The 16,057-nt window shown below is 53.5% G+C and overlaps 4 protein-coding genes across 4 annotated transcripts; 1 reads left to right on the forward strand and 3 right to left on the reverse strand.

Annotated features, from left to right (window-relative positions):
• Positions 1 to 2,437: 2,437 nt before the first annotated feature.
• M406DRAFT_221241 (PLC-like phosphodiesterase) lies at positions 2,438 to 3,505 on the reverse strand (the record flags this gene model as incomplete). The annotated part of the gene is made up of 1 exon (XM_040915587.1): positions 2,438 to 3,505. A coding segment is annotated over one exon (1,068 nt), but the record flags the coding sequence as incomplete, so codon positions are not given.
• A 1,306-nt stretch (positions 3,506 to 4,811) lies between these two features.
• On the reverse strand, positions 4,812 to 7,560 carry M406DRAFT_338319 (DUF221-domain-containing protein; the record flags this gene model as incomplete). The annotated part of the gene is made up of 3 exons (XM_040921334.1): positions 4,812 to 5,135; positions 5,247 to 6,709; positions 6,795 to 7,560. The coding sequence occupies 3 exons, from the start codon at positions 7,558 to 7,560 to the stop codon at positions 4,812 to 4,814; spliced, it is 2,553 nt and encodes an 850-aa protein (XP_040778537.1).
• A 3,033-nt stretch (positions 7,561 to 10,593) lies between these two features.
• M406DRAFT_251657 (NAD(P)-binding protein) lies at positions 10,594 to 11,577 on the reverse strand (the record flags this gene model as incomplete). Its single annotated transcript, XM_040916774.1, has 1 exon — positions 10,594 to 11,577. One exon carries the CDS (start codon positions 11,575 to 11,577, stop codon positions 10,594 to 10,596), a length of 984 nt encoding a protein of 327 aa, XP_040778538.1.
• Positions 11,578 to 12,938: 1,361 nt separating this feature from the next.
• On the forward strand, positions 12,939 to 14,234 carry M406DRAFT_14684 (uncharacterized protein; the record flags this gene model as incomplete). The annotated part of the gene is made up of 2 exons (XM_040915393.1): positions 12,939 to 13,145; positions 13,239 to 14,234. Coding segments are annotated over 2 exons (1,203 nt in total), but the record flags the coding sequence as incomplete, so codon positions are not given.
• Positions 14,235 to 16,057: the final 1,823 nt, after the last annotated feature.

The raw sequence follows: 16,057 nt of genomic DNA on the forward strand, positions 1-16,057 counted from the left end.
TGACAAGCGAAGCATTGATTGGCACGAACACCGGTTATTGGCACGAATAAGGACATTTTGATAGCCAAGTGAGTTACTTTGTGTGATGATGTTATTGTGTAGGACTGCTTCATGATCGCGATCTGTGGACATTCCAGCCACGTTCACATGGGGGGCGTGGGGCCACTTGGGCTCCAGCATCTGGTCATGGCCCGCGATCACAGATCAGCGGGCGGTTCGGAGTTCCCAACCCGTCCGCCCTGCCGCGCCGTCTCCACTGCAATGGCGCAAACATGTGATGATGCTGATGTGGTCTCCTCCCGCGCGCGGTCAGGGGTCGTTGCAGTAGACAATTCGTCACTACATACGAATCCACCCAGGAGGATGAGAGGGAAGGGGGAGAAAAGGAGGCAAGGGGAAAAGAAGAAAAGCACAAAGGGGATTGGTGTTTGCAATGTAAGCCCAATGAAAATTTGAGCTTGATTGATTGATTCATTTGAGGTCGCGTTCTTTTGCTTCTTACCATAATACTTTACATACAGTAAAAGAATTTGGTCATTTCATAAAATGCCTGCCAGTCAACCCATCAGCCAGTCAGCAATCATTCATTTTGCTTGAAACCGCCTTTTTTTTCTTTTTCTTTTTTCTTTTTCTCTTTCTTTTCCCTTCTTCTTTCTTGCTTTCTTTTCTTTTCCTTCCTTCTTTTTCTTTTTGCTTCTTGATATTTGGAAGAGGGGGTAATGTTGATCCCACTTTGGGACTTTCAAAGTTGGGTTTAGCTGCTTGATGAGGTGTGGTGCGGCGCTTGATGTCATGCTTCATTTTGTACTCGGAAAGTCGAGGCGAGGTTTTAATTGTGCTAACTGTGGTGTGGTTAACTTGTACCACACTGTTTACGTTAGCAATAGTACATAGTACATCCATCTGCTTGCTGGACAGCCCACTGGGATGGAGGTTTACTTGGTACTAGGCGAGCTCAGCTCCCACAAGTCACTGATCATCCTCATCAGCTACCGCATTTGAGCCTTCCATCTTGGTCACATAAGATTCGGCGTTTCATGATCTTCGGAGCTGGGTTTTTTTTTTTCTCTCTCTCTGTTGTCCCTTCCGTCCCCTGTCTCTCCTTTTCTTTCCCTTCCTCCTTTATTGGGCTTGGTTTTGGATGTTCCGATTGGTTCCTAATTTTCTTTCTCTCTCTCTCTCTTCCCCTCCCGAGGCGCCTGTGCAATCTTCCCTGTGCAGATCTACACGGTCCGTCCGCAAACCTCCCTCTTTGGCGAATGGTGATCATCAGCAGATAATTTGGGGGCCGAGGGCGTGCACTGTTTCGGGTGTGCGTTGGTGATCCAGGTAGAGTACTGTAGATGTTGGGACACGTGGGTTACTGGGTTCCTTGGTCTGATTTCTGGTTCTGGATTTCGTCCTCGGCCCCTCGTCCAATTTTTCGATTTGTCGAGATTTTTAGGAGATTTTCTTTCTCTCCCTCAGATTCCGCAGATCTATGATGTCTTTTTCACTTTTGCTCCATCAACAGATGGAACTTTTACCATATTCATATGTCAGCAAGCCATGTACCCCGGGTTGTTTTAACTCACCAATGCGAGTACCAAAGAGGTACCAAAAGAAAAAATCCCCCCCCCCCCCAAAGCCGTTACGACATTATATTCGTAGCTATTTTCTCCACTGGCAGACTGCGACTCACTTTTGAGCTTGAAACCATCTCGATCTGTCATGCATGGTTTTCTTGATATTCTCTGGACCGGTCAGTCGGGATGGAATGGCAGCACTGCCAGGCGCTCCGCCCGAGGAGGAGAGAGAAAGAAGAAAAAAGCATAGCCCAGACCTGGCGACGAGACTTGACATTTTTAGCTGGCATAGTGAACTAGAACGGCCGCTGGGGAAGACAAAGTCACAACAGTTGGTCAAATCGGGAGACCTGTTGGCGGTCTTCTCTTTCCTTCTTTCTTTCTTTCTATTCTATTCTTTCGTGTGGAATATGTGAGCAAAAATGTGGCCATCTTTGACGAGGCGCAGGATGCTCAAGGAGGCGTACTTGACGGCAAGGTCCATTGGCCCTTCGCTGGGCACATGAAGGGGACGGGTATGTAAGTACATAGGGCGGGTTGCTCTGCGTTGTGGTGAACACTGCTGTTCTTTATCTCAAATAAGTGTGGAGAAAGGTGCTGGGAGCATCTGAGCCTGTTCACGTTGTGTATCTATGCTGCGTGTGTGAAGAGCGATCCTATATCGCTGAAACACGACAGTGACTCTTCAAGGCGTTTCTCATGCTAAGAGGGGAGAAGAGTTTCTTTTGAGAGCGGTGTATTTGTTACCACAGTATGAATGGTTTCCTCTATGCCTGCCTGCCGTTCCTAAGTTTTCTCTCTATGTTTGAAAAACTATATGCAATGCTCCAGATCTTGGGCCTTTATTTTGTTAAGCCCATCATACATCACTTGGATAACCACTCATTCCTCCTCAAGATATCCTCCACTAGTCTCTTCCCGGGGAAATCCCCCATGATCACTCCAGTCTTGCCTTTCTCGCCCAGCTTCCCTCCTCCTCCTCCTTTCCCCTCCTTCTCATCCTCTTCGAGCCACAACCCCGTACGATCATTGATCCCCGCAATCACCGAGCCGTTGGTCCTATCCTCCAGCGGACCCGCCGCCGCCTCGATAGGTAAGACCCCCACGCTGGCGCTGAGATGGCTCAGGAACAGCTTGTCGGCGTCGCCTGCGCTCGCCCCCGCCAGCAGCAGGTTCTGCCGGACGGCGTCCCACTTGTTGTCCAGGAGCTGCGGGTCCAGGATGATCCACAGGTCCTCGAGAGCGATGTGGTCCGAGGTCCAGGGGATGCCGTAGTTGCTGGCGAGAGGAGTGTCGAACTCGTAGAGGACGAGGATCCTGCTGCGCAGCTCGCCCACGGTCGGGATGACGCGGGCTGACGATGGAGAGGAGGAGGAGGAAGAAGAAGACGGCCAGGGGAAGAGGAGGTGCTCCTCGCAGCCCTGTGCTGTGGCACTGTTCTGGAGGCGGTAGTAGTTGAAGGCCTCCTCAAAGGTCACATTGTAGACGCCCGTCGTCCAGATGTCCTGGTCGCCATCGCCACCAACGGGCAGCGGCGTGCCCTCCTCTTTGACCCGCATGACGATACCCTCTGAGGGATGTTCGTCCAGAAACGCAAACATGGCCAGCAGCACGTCCTGGAACGTGTAGCCAGTGTACACATGGCCATGGAAGATGCCAATGTTGGGCGGCGGCGCCTTGTCCGGCGCGCCCGAGCTGGTGGCGCCGTAGAGCAGCCTCCCTCGGATGTCAAAGTAGCGCAGCCCCGCGCGCAGCTGGGTCTGGAGGTTGTGGTTCTGGCACTGGAAGATATTGTTGTCCACCAGGTCGAAGGTGAAGGTGTCGTGCGTGCCTGGTATGGACAGGCTGGAGAGCGAGGCGGTGTCTGGGATGCTGGACATCCACTCTGGGTGCACAGCCTGGTCTAGATCGAAGGAGAAAGACGATGTGTAGTTGTGGTAGGTAGCTGGCGGTTGCCATTTTGGCCATGTAGGGCTGGAGAAGGGTAGAAAGGGCTGGAGTGGCGAGACGAGGAGGTGCAGGAGAGAGTAGCCGCCAAAGATGGCCACCAGGGTGAACATGACGATGCTGGCCCGGCTGCGCCGGTGATGGTAGAGAGGAGGCATCATGATCGACATGAGGCGCGGTAATCCCATCGAACAATTCGCAAGTCTGTCTGCCTAGAGAAAATGGTGGTCGTTGCTTTCAGTTATATGTGGCGTGAGCTCATTCGGCTCGTTGACGCCATCATTCAGCCAGTCAGGTCACGTCGTTCTCAGTTGTTGAGGATTTCGATACCGCTCAGAGCCAGCCATTGAGCCTTTCGTCAAAGGTTAGCAGATGGACATCTTGCGTGAATTCTCGCTTCTCTCTCTCTCTCTCTCTTTTAATCGAATCAGCCTGTTGACTCGAGGAACGGTTGATGAAGTGTGGAGCATGATGAGCTTGCCCATGTCAGACGTCGTCGAATTTCATGTATATTAAGTAAGCGAACAACCTGGCAAGGTCCCCTAATCCTATATCGCCCCTTGTACATTTATTGTTTGGGGGCCGGAAACGGAAGGGCAGGACAAGAACGCAAAGACAGAAATATCAAAATATCTACTTATCTTACATCTTCTAATTTATGATCATATTCATGGTTTGTATAATCATGACTGTTGATTCTAGTTTTATTCCCTACTCCACAAATCCTCTCCTGGATTTACTGGCCCTTTTCGATGTGTTTATTACCTCTGACAGTATCTATCAGGTATTCGAGAATCCGGGAGGGACGAGGTCTGATACATAGCAAGCTCCAGCGAGCTTCGGTTCTACAGTGGGTGTCTAAGACGTCATGTTGACACAAGTTATGATCTGGTCCAGACTTGTTTCGGTTACCATAACAGCCGCCTTGGTCTCGCAAATAGATGTCACCTGGGCTCGGCAATTTGTGCGCATTAAATAAATTTGTATTTTCTGCATAAAAGTGGTATCATGTTCGCTGCCGTAACTCTTGACATAGTAACTTCTAGAAAAGTCATCCCTACACGCCCCGAGTGAATGCATTCCAGAGGAGAGGAAAACCAGAGAAAGAGGCAGACAGCTCCAGCGTGAACATCGTTTAGTAATGACAGGTAGTAAAGGAGAAAGAAAGAAGAGAGACACGGGCCTAAATCGCCGACCCCTTTTCATTACCAACATGTGCCGAGATTTCTCAGCGTCGATCGGACCATCCCTCCCGCCAACGCACCTCCCAGGCTTCATGGCGCCTTCACACAACCACATCTAGTAGTAGATCTTCTCTTCCCAGACTGGAGGTCGGGCACCATCCTGGTCCCACACGAGCTTGTTCTTCTCGTTCAGCTCGCAGCCCTCGTCCGTGATGGGGATCACCTTGCTGGTCTGGGCAACCTCTTGTGCCGACACGCCGGCTTGGTCACGAGGGATCCACAGCAGCGGAGCCGAAGAGGTGACAGAGGGCGGGTAGTATGCATCTGCCTCGATCTGGTCGGTGTAGCCAAAGGCAATGTCATGTCGGGGGACGAGGCCCTGCATGGTGTAATAGTCGGCGTAGATCCACGGCTTGAAGAACTTGGTGAACAAATTGGCCTTCTTTGGCGCAGAAGTGTGCTGTCCTGGTTGTTAGTGTATGTGGTTCCAGCATGATATTTTCTATGGCGGTGGGGGTGGTGGTGATGATGATGGGACGCTTCCACTTACCGAGTGGCCATTCGTTTCACCATTCTTCGCACCGTCCTGCTTCTCATTACTGGATGGCGCGGCCAGATCGACACGGCGGGATTCCTCTTCGGCCATAAGGCTCTGGGGAAGGTTGTAGAGCAGTGGGTCGATCGCACTGTTCAGACTGATGTGGAAGAGGACCGTGAAGACGGTGAAGGCAATCATGAGAACCAGTGGGCCGATAGCCACCGATGCACCAAAGAGGCCAATGAGGCACAGCTCGCTCAGGTAGATACCGGTGAAGAGCTGCTTGACAGCGCGCGGGTAGATTAGACCTCTGGTGTCGATGCTCGTGTCCGTCACAAAGAGGACGTTGTACCGCCATGCAAAGTAGAACAGACCCATGCCGATTGTCGAGAATCCCAAGCAGAGAGGAGCAATGACGGCGTACACAATCGCAATAACCGTAATACATGTGTAGACGGGCAATGTGCTTCCCCACGAGATGGCGCTGAGCGAGGCCCACTTCTTATAGAGACCACGAGGCGTGCCGGTGAGGAATTTGTAGAGCAGTGTGAAGATAACGAAGCCAACTGCTTGGGAGATGACGCTCGCTGCGACCGACAGGCCCTGCACGATAAAGTAGGAGATATAAAAATTGGAAGCCTTGGGCAAGTTGCTGGCGAGGATCGAGGTGGCATCTTGAGGCGTGGAGATGATCTCGTTGACAACGGCCGATGCTGAAGATGTGACTGTCGTGACCAAGAAGACCTGGACAACCTGAAACACGAAGTAGGCATTCTGCGTGAACAACTCGACCCGCGTATACGACGGTTCGCCAGAGAGCTTCGCACAGAGCCGCATGATGACGGGCACCAATGACATCAGAATCGACAGCGCGACCGAGGGCAGAAGAGCCGTGATGACGCCCATGATCACAGAAGGAACCTTATTGAGGAAACTCAACCACGAGAACCTCTGCTCAAGATAGCTGACATTGCTGATGGCACCAACAACAGCGACCGGAACGGCCCAGAAGATGACGAGGGCGGTGATGAAGGCGACAACAGCATATCGACGGATGACTTTTTGCCACCAAGGAATTGTGAGAGACTTCCAGACGACGTCCTGAGGGGTGATTCCAATGTATCGAGGAGACATCTGCAGCGCCTGGTGATGAGCGAGAACCTGGTAGGCAGTCTCGGCCTCAGCCTGACTCCTGAACTCGATGAAGACGGCAGGTATTTTCTTGTAACTGCCGGTGCGGTATTCAGCCTGCGCGGTTTCCGTCTCGGGGATGAGCCTCGCAAGCTCGGAGCGGCACCAGTCGATCGAGTCAACCTTTTTTCCAATGAGCCCGAGGGGACCAGTCCTGTGGGTGGGCCGCTTCTTGGCGGGAACCCAGCGAGCAGCGATGCTACCTGATTCGGCGTCCAGCGCAGGCTGCTGCTCTTGTCCGTCGGCGGGAGCACCCTTGGTAGCCTTGAGGCGGTTCTTGTTGGCTGGTACATTGTCAGAATCGAGACTTGCTCCAAAATATCTCCCTAAAGGGCAAGAGTGGGTAATTGGGTAGAGGGGCAAACTCACCAAGCTTGATAAGCTTGATCTCGGCCTTCTCCAGCTTGAAAGCCGTCTTGTCACGCTTCTCGACCAGCTCGTCAATCTTCTTGATGTCGCCAGTAATCCAGACATGCCGGACAGAGTTTCCAAAGATCTTGCGCAGCTTTCTCTCCTCCAGGAAGTCGTCAGGGACCGAGGTGAACAGTACAGTCCGGGAGGACACTCGATCGGAGTACATGGGGCTGATTAGGAAAGCCTGGCGGAGATTGACATAGTAGATACACTCCCTCATGATCATATACATGACAAAGCCAAGGAAGACCCAGGCGACCAGGGCATGGGCAAAGTAGCGGTTCTTCTCGGTCTGCTGGTTGATATTGGAGTAGGACAGGACATCCAGCTGGCTCTGACCGCCACCGCCAGTCGCATTGACTGGGAACAGGACAGGCCAGGTGATGCAGCAACCGACGAAGGAGATGACGACGGTCAAGCGGATGAAGCGAAGGTAGAGGAAGGCATCGAGAGATTGGGTCTGGAGCGCCCAGCTGTCGGGAATCTTCCAAAAGTGGCCGATCCAATTGAAGAGGCCTCCCGGTAAAGCAGGTGTCCTCTCGGTCTCTCGCAAGCTCCCAATGTAGGAACGAGGCGCATAGAAACGCCTCTGGCTGCGGCGCAGGATGAGGAAGATCAAGAAGTAGATGCCCGCAACGACAGCGACGGGCGCGAGAGTCGAGATCAAGCCCGACAGGGACACTGGCGTCGTGTCCTGATTGGACCCCGCACTCGAACTCATGGTGAGGATTGACGCGAGATGGACCGCCCTAGATGGCTTCTGCCGTCTCGTCAGTGTATTTCAGTACCAAGTCAATAAAGGAGGGAGAAGACAGAAAATTCGAGTCAACAATTGTCACGTACGAGATCGAGACCCACTGTTCAATAGGCGCCCTGGGTAATGACGATGCAGAGCGATGGACTCAGCCTTTGGCAGGCCTATCCCACTGGATCCTTTGTTGTATAGGAGGGGGGATGTGAACGTGGTGTAGGTCAAGTGTAAAGGACCGGCACGTTGTGTAGAGAGAGCGAGAGGAAGAGAGAGTATGATCTCTTATTGTGTTAGATCAAGAAGTAAAAAGGTAGGAGGCGGCCTCTGGAGGTCGTGCGACCTTATCTCGAGGCAAGAAGGTAATGAGGCGACCACACAGGATAAACCACTTGGCTCAGCGCTAGAAAGAGAGTACCTAGCGGGGAGGTGCAGACCTGCACTGCTCTAGCTTTGGGTAGGACGACGATGTCACACCAAAAGCCAAAGAAAAGGGATGGACGGAGGAGGAGAAGGCCCTATTAAGAACCAAAAGAAGAAAACAGAAGGGAAAAATAAAATAAAAAATAAACCCCAAACCCGGGACCAGGCCCAGGCCTACGGCAGAGCACTGTAACTGAAGCAATCTCCCGAAGTAGCGCTGCAACTTGGCCATGATCCTTGCCTAACCACATTGCACCTTGAGCTTCGACGCCAAATCCCGTGAAAACAGTGTGGTTGGCCAATCTGCGATGACGTCTGAGGGGCATGATTCACGAAGCAGTATCCCTGCCTAGCTGGACGCGCTCGACCTGGGCGGCTGCTCCCCTGTTGGAAGAGAAGGGATGAGGCTTACCAGATCGAGTTTTGGGAGATTTTTTTTAGTGCAAGCAGGCAAGTAGCACCCGCAGTACTACGGTGCATCAGATCTCTCTTCCCCCTCTTCTTCCGTCTTGAACTTTTTTTCCTTTGTTTTTATTTTTTAGCTTCCCAATCTCCCCTCAATCAACATCAAACTCCAGCCAATGCACACACGCACACGGCCCAGTGGGCGAATCAGGCCGTTCAAAAAGCAAGGCCAGATGGGTCGATGTCTGAGACCAAAACCAGGAATCGTGCATCGACCGTAAATTGCACCCTTGCAATCGCGACCCGCAATCTCTCAAGGGTCTCACTCAATAGTGCTGGCATGTGTGTGGAGCCAGGTGTGTGGTGCTGCGGTACTCGAGACCCGAACCTGGCAGGACTGGCAGATGTACTGCACGTCGAACCAGCAAGAAATACGTCAAGGCCCTCCCCCCCTTCATGACACCTGCTTTTGAGCTCTGGCTCGTCTGGCTGCAGCCCATGCGATGATGCTGTAGGCTGCAGGGCCAGCGTTCTGACCGCAACTTGTTCTAGCTGGGCGTCTGTCGTCCGATGGGGCATTGTTGGTATGGGGACTAAGCTTCAGGGCTTGTCCCCGTTTCGGTCCACTGTCAACATGATCACTCACACAGCTTTTCTGTCGTGGTTGCGATCGAGGATCACGGTCCATCTTGTTTTCGATCCGTCCACCTCGCAGCAGTCACTCCCCAGCCTGCATGAGTCGCCGTGAATTGTAAAATATGGTGGTACATGTACTGTGTGGTGAAAAACCTTTAACGAGGGGGCGACAACATCATCGAATTGTTTTGCTGCTTCATCTTTCTGGCCCGTGAGCGACAACAAGTTTCTGATGAACGGTACTACAGATGATTTCAATGGAGCACTGCTCTATGCCGGATCCGGCAGCTTGTGGCTGTCCAGCTCTGCAACATCTGTTGGTCGCGTTACACAAAGAAAAAATCGGGTTTCCCATTCGAGCGGCGGCAACCAAGAGATCAAGATCAACGATCGACCGTCATCGTCGGAGGTGGGAGGGACCCTGAAATCCTTACTACTGAACTTGGAGGCTTGGAAGCAAACCACATAGGCTGAACTGCGGAGCGGGCTGTCTCCGGTTTTGGCGTCCAAGATCCTGCGAACTCCCCCGCTGCCCCAACCTAGCAACCAAGTTCAGATTGCGATGATCATCTCACATGTCATTTGGATACGAGACCAACGCATGGAATCCACAAATATTTTGTTCCTTTCTTTCTTTAGGAGATGTATGTCATGGCCGTACATCCTCCTCTTTCCGCGGAGATAAAAACACGTAGTAGAGGCTATAATGCATAACAATGGGTACGACGACGGACCACGCCGAGCAAGTGCGCCAGGACGCTAGTAGACACCCTAGTGGGATTTCCGAGGGAAGTGGGAGGGTGTTCAAAGACTGCCGTGACTGCTCAGCCATGAGCAAAGGCCTAGAACCCGCCCGCTGTCTGGCAGTGGGATTGGTTGGTGGGCTCCGAAAACCCTCGGCACCAGCTGCCATGGTGCATGACCTCTCACCAATAACGGAGGAGGTCGATTTGGGGAAGGGCTATGCGTAAGAGGCCTCGCAAAGCTGCTCCGACTCAGACGGTGCGTCCAAATAGTATGTTTAGAGCTGTTTCTGTTGTCGCTAGCATTCCCAACGGTCAGCAAATTCCCGTCCCTGCATGCGTTGTCTAACGGTGCAGCCGGTAGCAACCACCCCATTTTTTATTATCTTTTTGACTTTTTACTGCTGAGCCACATTCCAGCTGCGTCGGACGAAAACAGCGCGAGCATCGAGTCGCGCAAACTTCCACCAACAAAGAGAAATCAAAGTTGGTTTTTTTTTTTTTTACTAATAAATTTTTTTTTTTTAAAAAAAAAAAAAAACCACCACAAAAAAACCCCCTCTCCTCACCTAGTGATGAGTTATTTCATGAGATGTGAGGTGAGGCCTCCGGATTCGGTTGACATTTTTGAGGGGCTTTCGAGTCGCACTTTTGCGTCAAGAACAATGCCGGCGGGACATGCAACTGACCAGCCTTGTCGGGGGGGGGGGGGGCATCATGAACTGGCTAGCATGGTTTCCATGGTAATTACGTGTTGAGACGCATCTGCACAGTAACTCATGCGTACTATGTACAGGCGTCAGCATTCCTGTCCCTCCAGTGCCTTCTCCGTCCACTGCCAAAGCCTATCGGCCAAGTCCCTGTCCAGCGCCAGCCCTTCCTCAAGCCCGCCCTTCCCAACGGGCTCGTAGAACCTGCCACTCTCGACGCCTTGCACCGTCGTCGCCGCCCACAGCGGGTTCAGCACCCCTTCCTCCACGGGCCTCCCACGCTGCGGCGCGACAGTGGTCTGCAGCGTCTCCATCTGCGCATCCCCAGGCTCCCGCGAGAACAGCTCCGTGGCGACGGCGCCCGGGTCGACCGACACCGTCGTGAACTGCGGGAACCGTCTCGCCACCTCCTGCGCGTAGAGCACATTGGCCAGCTTGGACTGCGTGTACCGCTGGACGGGGCTCACGACGCTCGGGTCCATGATCTGATCACGGTCTGCGAGGGTGTCGAACTGGATCGTGCCGGCCGTCACGTACTTGTACCCCACTGACGCGAGGCTGACGACGCGCACATCGCTTGTGGCAGCAGCACCAGCAGCACCGGCATCAGCGGTGGTGGTGGTGGTGGTGGTGGTGGTGAGGAGCAGCGGGGTGAGGAGACGCAGCAGCAGTGCGTGGCCGAGGTGGTTCGTCGCGAACTGTACCTCGTAGCCGTCCTCGGACACGGCCGGCGGGCAGCCCATGATGCCAGCGTTGAGCAGCAGGATGTCGAGGCGGGCGGCCGAAGACAAAAACGCTCGCGCCGCGGCCCGCACCGAGGCCAAGGACGAGAGGTCGAGCTCCAGGAAGGAGACGGCTGTGCCGGCGGGCGCGTGTCTCTGGACGTCGGCGGCGGCTGCGCGGCCTTTTGTTGGGTGGCGCGCAGCCATCCAGAGATGAGAGGGGTTGTGCCTCGCGAGTTCGAGGGCGCTGGCCTTGCCCAGGCCGGTATTGGCGCCGGTGATGAGGATGGTCTTGCCTAGGAGCGAGGGAATGTCTTTGGCTGGGTTGAAGGCGATGTTGAGGGGAGGCATGATGGCCAGTTGTTACGAGAAGACTTGAGGAAGGGGAGGAAGAGTATGAGCTGTACAAATAAATCAGTGAGGAATGAATACTCTGGTGTATCTTCTCAACACTTTAGAGAACGGGGAGAGAGGCAGAGAGATCAAGAGAGAGCATTCAGTCTCTATTTATATGAAAAGGAATAACTCCCATGTTCTTCCACACAGATGGATCTGGGGCCTCGTTCACACTCGTTCCCTTGATCGTCATCTCCTCCTACCTAATGAGTAGGAAAGGGCTGTTTCGCCTTGAAGTCCTTTGGGGGCAGCCCTCATGGGGCACAGAGTCGTCTCTTACTTGACCAATTAATGGCAGTCTTACAACTTCTACTTTCGGTTTACTGGCCAAAAGCCGACGAATCATCTTACACAATTTCGCCCCACAAGGGTGCAAACTTGTGGATGACGGTGTTCTTCTTGTTGAAGGGCTTGTGGAGATTGCTTTGTATCACGACATGCAGGTTATTATGGTATTTCTGTGGGTTTTTTTGGTAGGGCAGGGATTTTTTTTGGAGAGAGAGAGAGAGAGAGAGACAGAGAGGGGGGGGGGGGGGGTGAGGCCACAAGGGGAGGCGGGAATGGAAAATACATTTGGTTGGTAAAATCTTCTGTCCTTTGTCGCAGGGCTTCTTTGTGATACTGTTCATGACAGGCATAGCGCCTGCTACATATCTGCCGACGAAAGAGATATTTCAAACAAGTATGGCCACAGCACTGGAATTCAGATACACTTGTCGGTGTCCTCGAGTTTCTTGATAAACATGCTCAAGCGATCGGAGTAGGAACTGACTGACGTGCTAAAAGGGTCAGTCTGAGCATTGTTTATAACGCCTTTTTGAATGACGGAAATGGAAAGCGAAGGCATGCACTTCAATACTGTGTATTATGAGCTGAAGCCCATTGTCAAAGAGACAACGAGACAACAAGAAGAAAACGACCAGTTCCGGCGACGGGAGGCAACAAATGGAACAATGAACGGGAGCTCACCAGCGCCGGGATGTCTGAGAAGCTGAGAAGACAAAAGAAAGTCCAGATCCATTTAATCAACCCAAGCTGGCCACATCCTCCTTCTCCCCCCTTTGAGCTCTCACTTCTGCAGGTTTGTGGGTGCTCGCAGGCTGCTTCTTCGCAACCCCTCATCTTTCTCACACATTCTCTCTCACTCTTGAACAGCCTCAACCCGACCGGCAGCAACTATACACACCTACCTTTCTGTCTGCAAGCACAAAGTCTGTCAGCAACACGGAAACAAATCAACTGTCAGCATGTCTCACGACATAGAGCACGAACACGAAGACAAAAACCACGGGCAGGGTGGCCAGATAGGCTACTACCATGGCACAGACTATGCCCTGCCCTACGTATCCCCCTGGTCACGAATCGTCAGTGAAGACGACGTCAACGCCCGCATGCTTGCCCACATGAACTGTTCCTACCTGGGCACCCCGGGCCACCCGCCTACGCTGCACGCCCTCAAGCAGCACGCCCAGTCCCTGGCGCTGCTCATCTCGTACTTGGACCCGAGCCTGCACAGCGGCCGCGTCGACGGACAACGCCAGGGCGACTGGGACGCGCGCGACAGTGACGACGGCACCGCGACGGCACCGAAAGACCCCTACGTCTTGAACCCTAAGCGGCGGCTCGAGATGGGCTCGGCCTTCGACTGGCTAGCGGACCTCGGGGTGCCGTACCAAAACGATGACCCGGAGCACTGGAAGCCCCTCAACGCGCTAATGAACGAGGTCGAGTCGCGCAACGACGCAGACGACACGCTGTTCCGCTGCCCCCTCACCGACGTGCCGCCGAGGGGGCTCAGGGAGGCGACCAAGAACCAGTACTATCAAGCCCAAGTGGCCAGGCAGCCGAACGCGAGCCACCACAACCTCGTCATGCACGCCAACGAGTGTCTGGAGCGGTTGGACCACGAGTACAGCCCAATGGGCGGGATCCTGGCGCTTGTGCCGCTGGAAGATGAAGAACATGGCAGCTCGGACGAGCTGCGTGGGGTCAAGAACTCCCTACTGGGCCAGCTGCTCATGCACGTGCAAGGCCTGACGATCCGCATGCACGAGATGGAGCTGGACATGGCCAACATGCGCGACGCGCTGGCCAAGGACGCCGTGGCGCCGATGCAGTCGCTAAATAGCAGCGAAGATAGCACCAACGGGCGGCCGGCTCGGGAGCTCGTGGCGGGCCAGGACCGCTATGTTCTAGTCAACGCGGGCGACGGGACCTGGGAAACTCTGCAGCGGCTCTTTGACGGCAAGGAAGGGATCGAGAGCCAGGTGGCCGAGACGTATCGTGAAGCCGGGCTGGTGGGCGAGAGGGCATTCGTGCAGACGCCTGGCGGGGCGGTGCACACATCTGGAGTGACGGCCATGGACATCCGCTCCAGAGTGTACCGGCTGAGAGGAAGCGGCCACTCGACCATCTTTCTCAGTCCCAACTTTCAAGAGGTGACGGCGGAGTTGGAGGCGCAGCCTGGGGTGCTCGGGCTCGTGCAGCCGCGTTGGCCGGAACGGGTGAGCTCATGGCAGAGGAAGTACGAGGAGCAGATTCGGGCGGCGACGTCGGCGTCGAGAGAGAACTCGCAGCTGCAGCGCGATAAGACGAACCAGGCGGCGCAGATCGAGGCGCTGAAGCACGAGCTGGAGGCGCAGAGGCACGCGGTCAAGACGGCCACGGACGCACTGCAGGCCGTGCGGGCAGGCAAGGAGAAGGAGGGCCAGTGGAAGGCAGCCAAGCAGACATGGGTCAGTCTGTCCAACGAAATTGGGAGCGCGCGCGCGAGGGAGGAGGCGGCGGCGGCGGAGCGCGACAGGGCGCTGGAGGAGCTAGGACGGCGACCTACGATTGGTGACCTGCGCGGTGTGAGAGCGCAGGTGTTGGATCTGAAGGAGCAGCTGCTGGCCATAAAGCAGCTGGTAACGGATAGAGACCTCTCGGCGGACGAGTTGCGCTCGCAGCTGGCGACATCCATAGTGACGCGCGATGTGGCGGCGGCAAGGACGACCGCGGCTGAGCAGACGAGGCGGACGACGGCTGGTGGGCAGGCTGGGGCTGGTATGGATATTGACGATCCATATTCTGATGATGATTATTAGTATGGTGTTGAAAAAGGAAGACAAAAGGAGAAGAAAAATATCAGAGGCAAGAAATGTGAGGCTGTCTTAAGGAAGGAGCAGGCTACTTGCTTGTTTGGGGTGGATTTTGGTTTGTATCTTGTGTGTTCAGGGGGAAGTCACAATGGATCAAATCATGAGTGGCAAGTCGGATAGAATTTCTTTTGTACTTTGGTCCTGCTGTCAGTCCATTGGCTATTAAATTCAAGCATCGTCATGTATCTTCATGTGTGTATATACAGTATTGTACCAGAGTAGAAATGAAAAGAGGTCAGCTACTATCATGATGGCCTTCCATTGTGTAAGTCATCACCCCAGCAACAGCCTTGTGCACGCGCCCCCTGCACCCCGACGTGCAGCTACCAGCCTCCTGTCAAATACTATTGTACCACTAGCACAGCACTATGTGTGGACGCGCAATGAGATGGATGACCAGAAATCTACGATTGGCCAGCCACGGTCAGCTACCAAGCACCAGATCCTCTTTTTTTTTTGTTGTGCTCCAAAACCTGTCAGGCGCAGCAGCACGCGAGTTCTTCTGAAGAAATCTTGGATGTGAATGTTACTCTTGTGTTGTATATGGGTATTAATTTCTCAGGGACCACACTTTTCTTTGTTTTATCTGCAGCCCTGTCCTTGTTGCATGTTGCACAGTACTACAGTACATGCAGCATATGCAAGATTGATTCCTGTTGTTGACCCTGCTCGGCATCGGATTTCCCTGACCCTCCAACCCATCATCACCAGCCACCCAATTCCCCGCTGTCCCAGTCGCCTCAACCCTGGACAAGTTTCCCTGTTGGACCCATACTATCACACTTACCACTTCAACCACAGACTATATTGAGGTCTTTTTTGATTTCGTACGATCTTCTCTTCTTCAAAGTGAAAAGGAACAGCTCATCTTGCATCACTTTCATGCACTGCAACATTGCAGCTGTCGTACAGCCTGAGTGAGCCAGGGTCCTTCTTCTGTTTTCGGGCTGTTGTTGTGTTTTGTTTCAACGCCTTCTCTATTGTCCTCCTCCTCCACCACCACCTGCACCCCAGACAACGCCCGGGCTCCCGGACAAGGCTGTCACGGATCTGCAACCACCCAGAGCAGATACGCATGATATAGGGTCAGGTCAAATGTTTTCCTTCTCATTTCTGTTCCGGGCCATCATCATGACTTGAGAGACAGGAACTCTCTCGTTGTGTGTAATGTGCAGGCCAGAAGACTTTTGAAGAAAAAAAAAGAAAAAGAAAAAAAACCAAAACCGAAAAGGAAGTGAAGCGAAAATTTAATTCAAGACATCTTTCTCTCTCTCTCCCCATCCAGCCAACCACTG

Source organism: Cryphonectria parasitica (assembly GCF_011745365.1).
Source record: "Cryphonectria parasitica EP155 unplaced genomic scaffold M406scaffold_3, whole genome shotgun sequence".
Classification (NCBI taxonomy): Eukaryota; Fungi; Ascomycota; class Sordariomycetes; order Diaporthales; family Cryphonectriaceae; genus Cryphonectria; species Cryphonectria parasitica.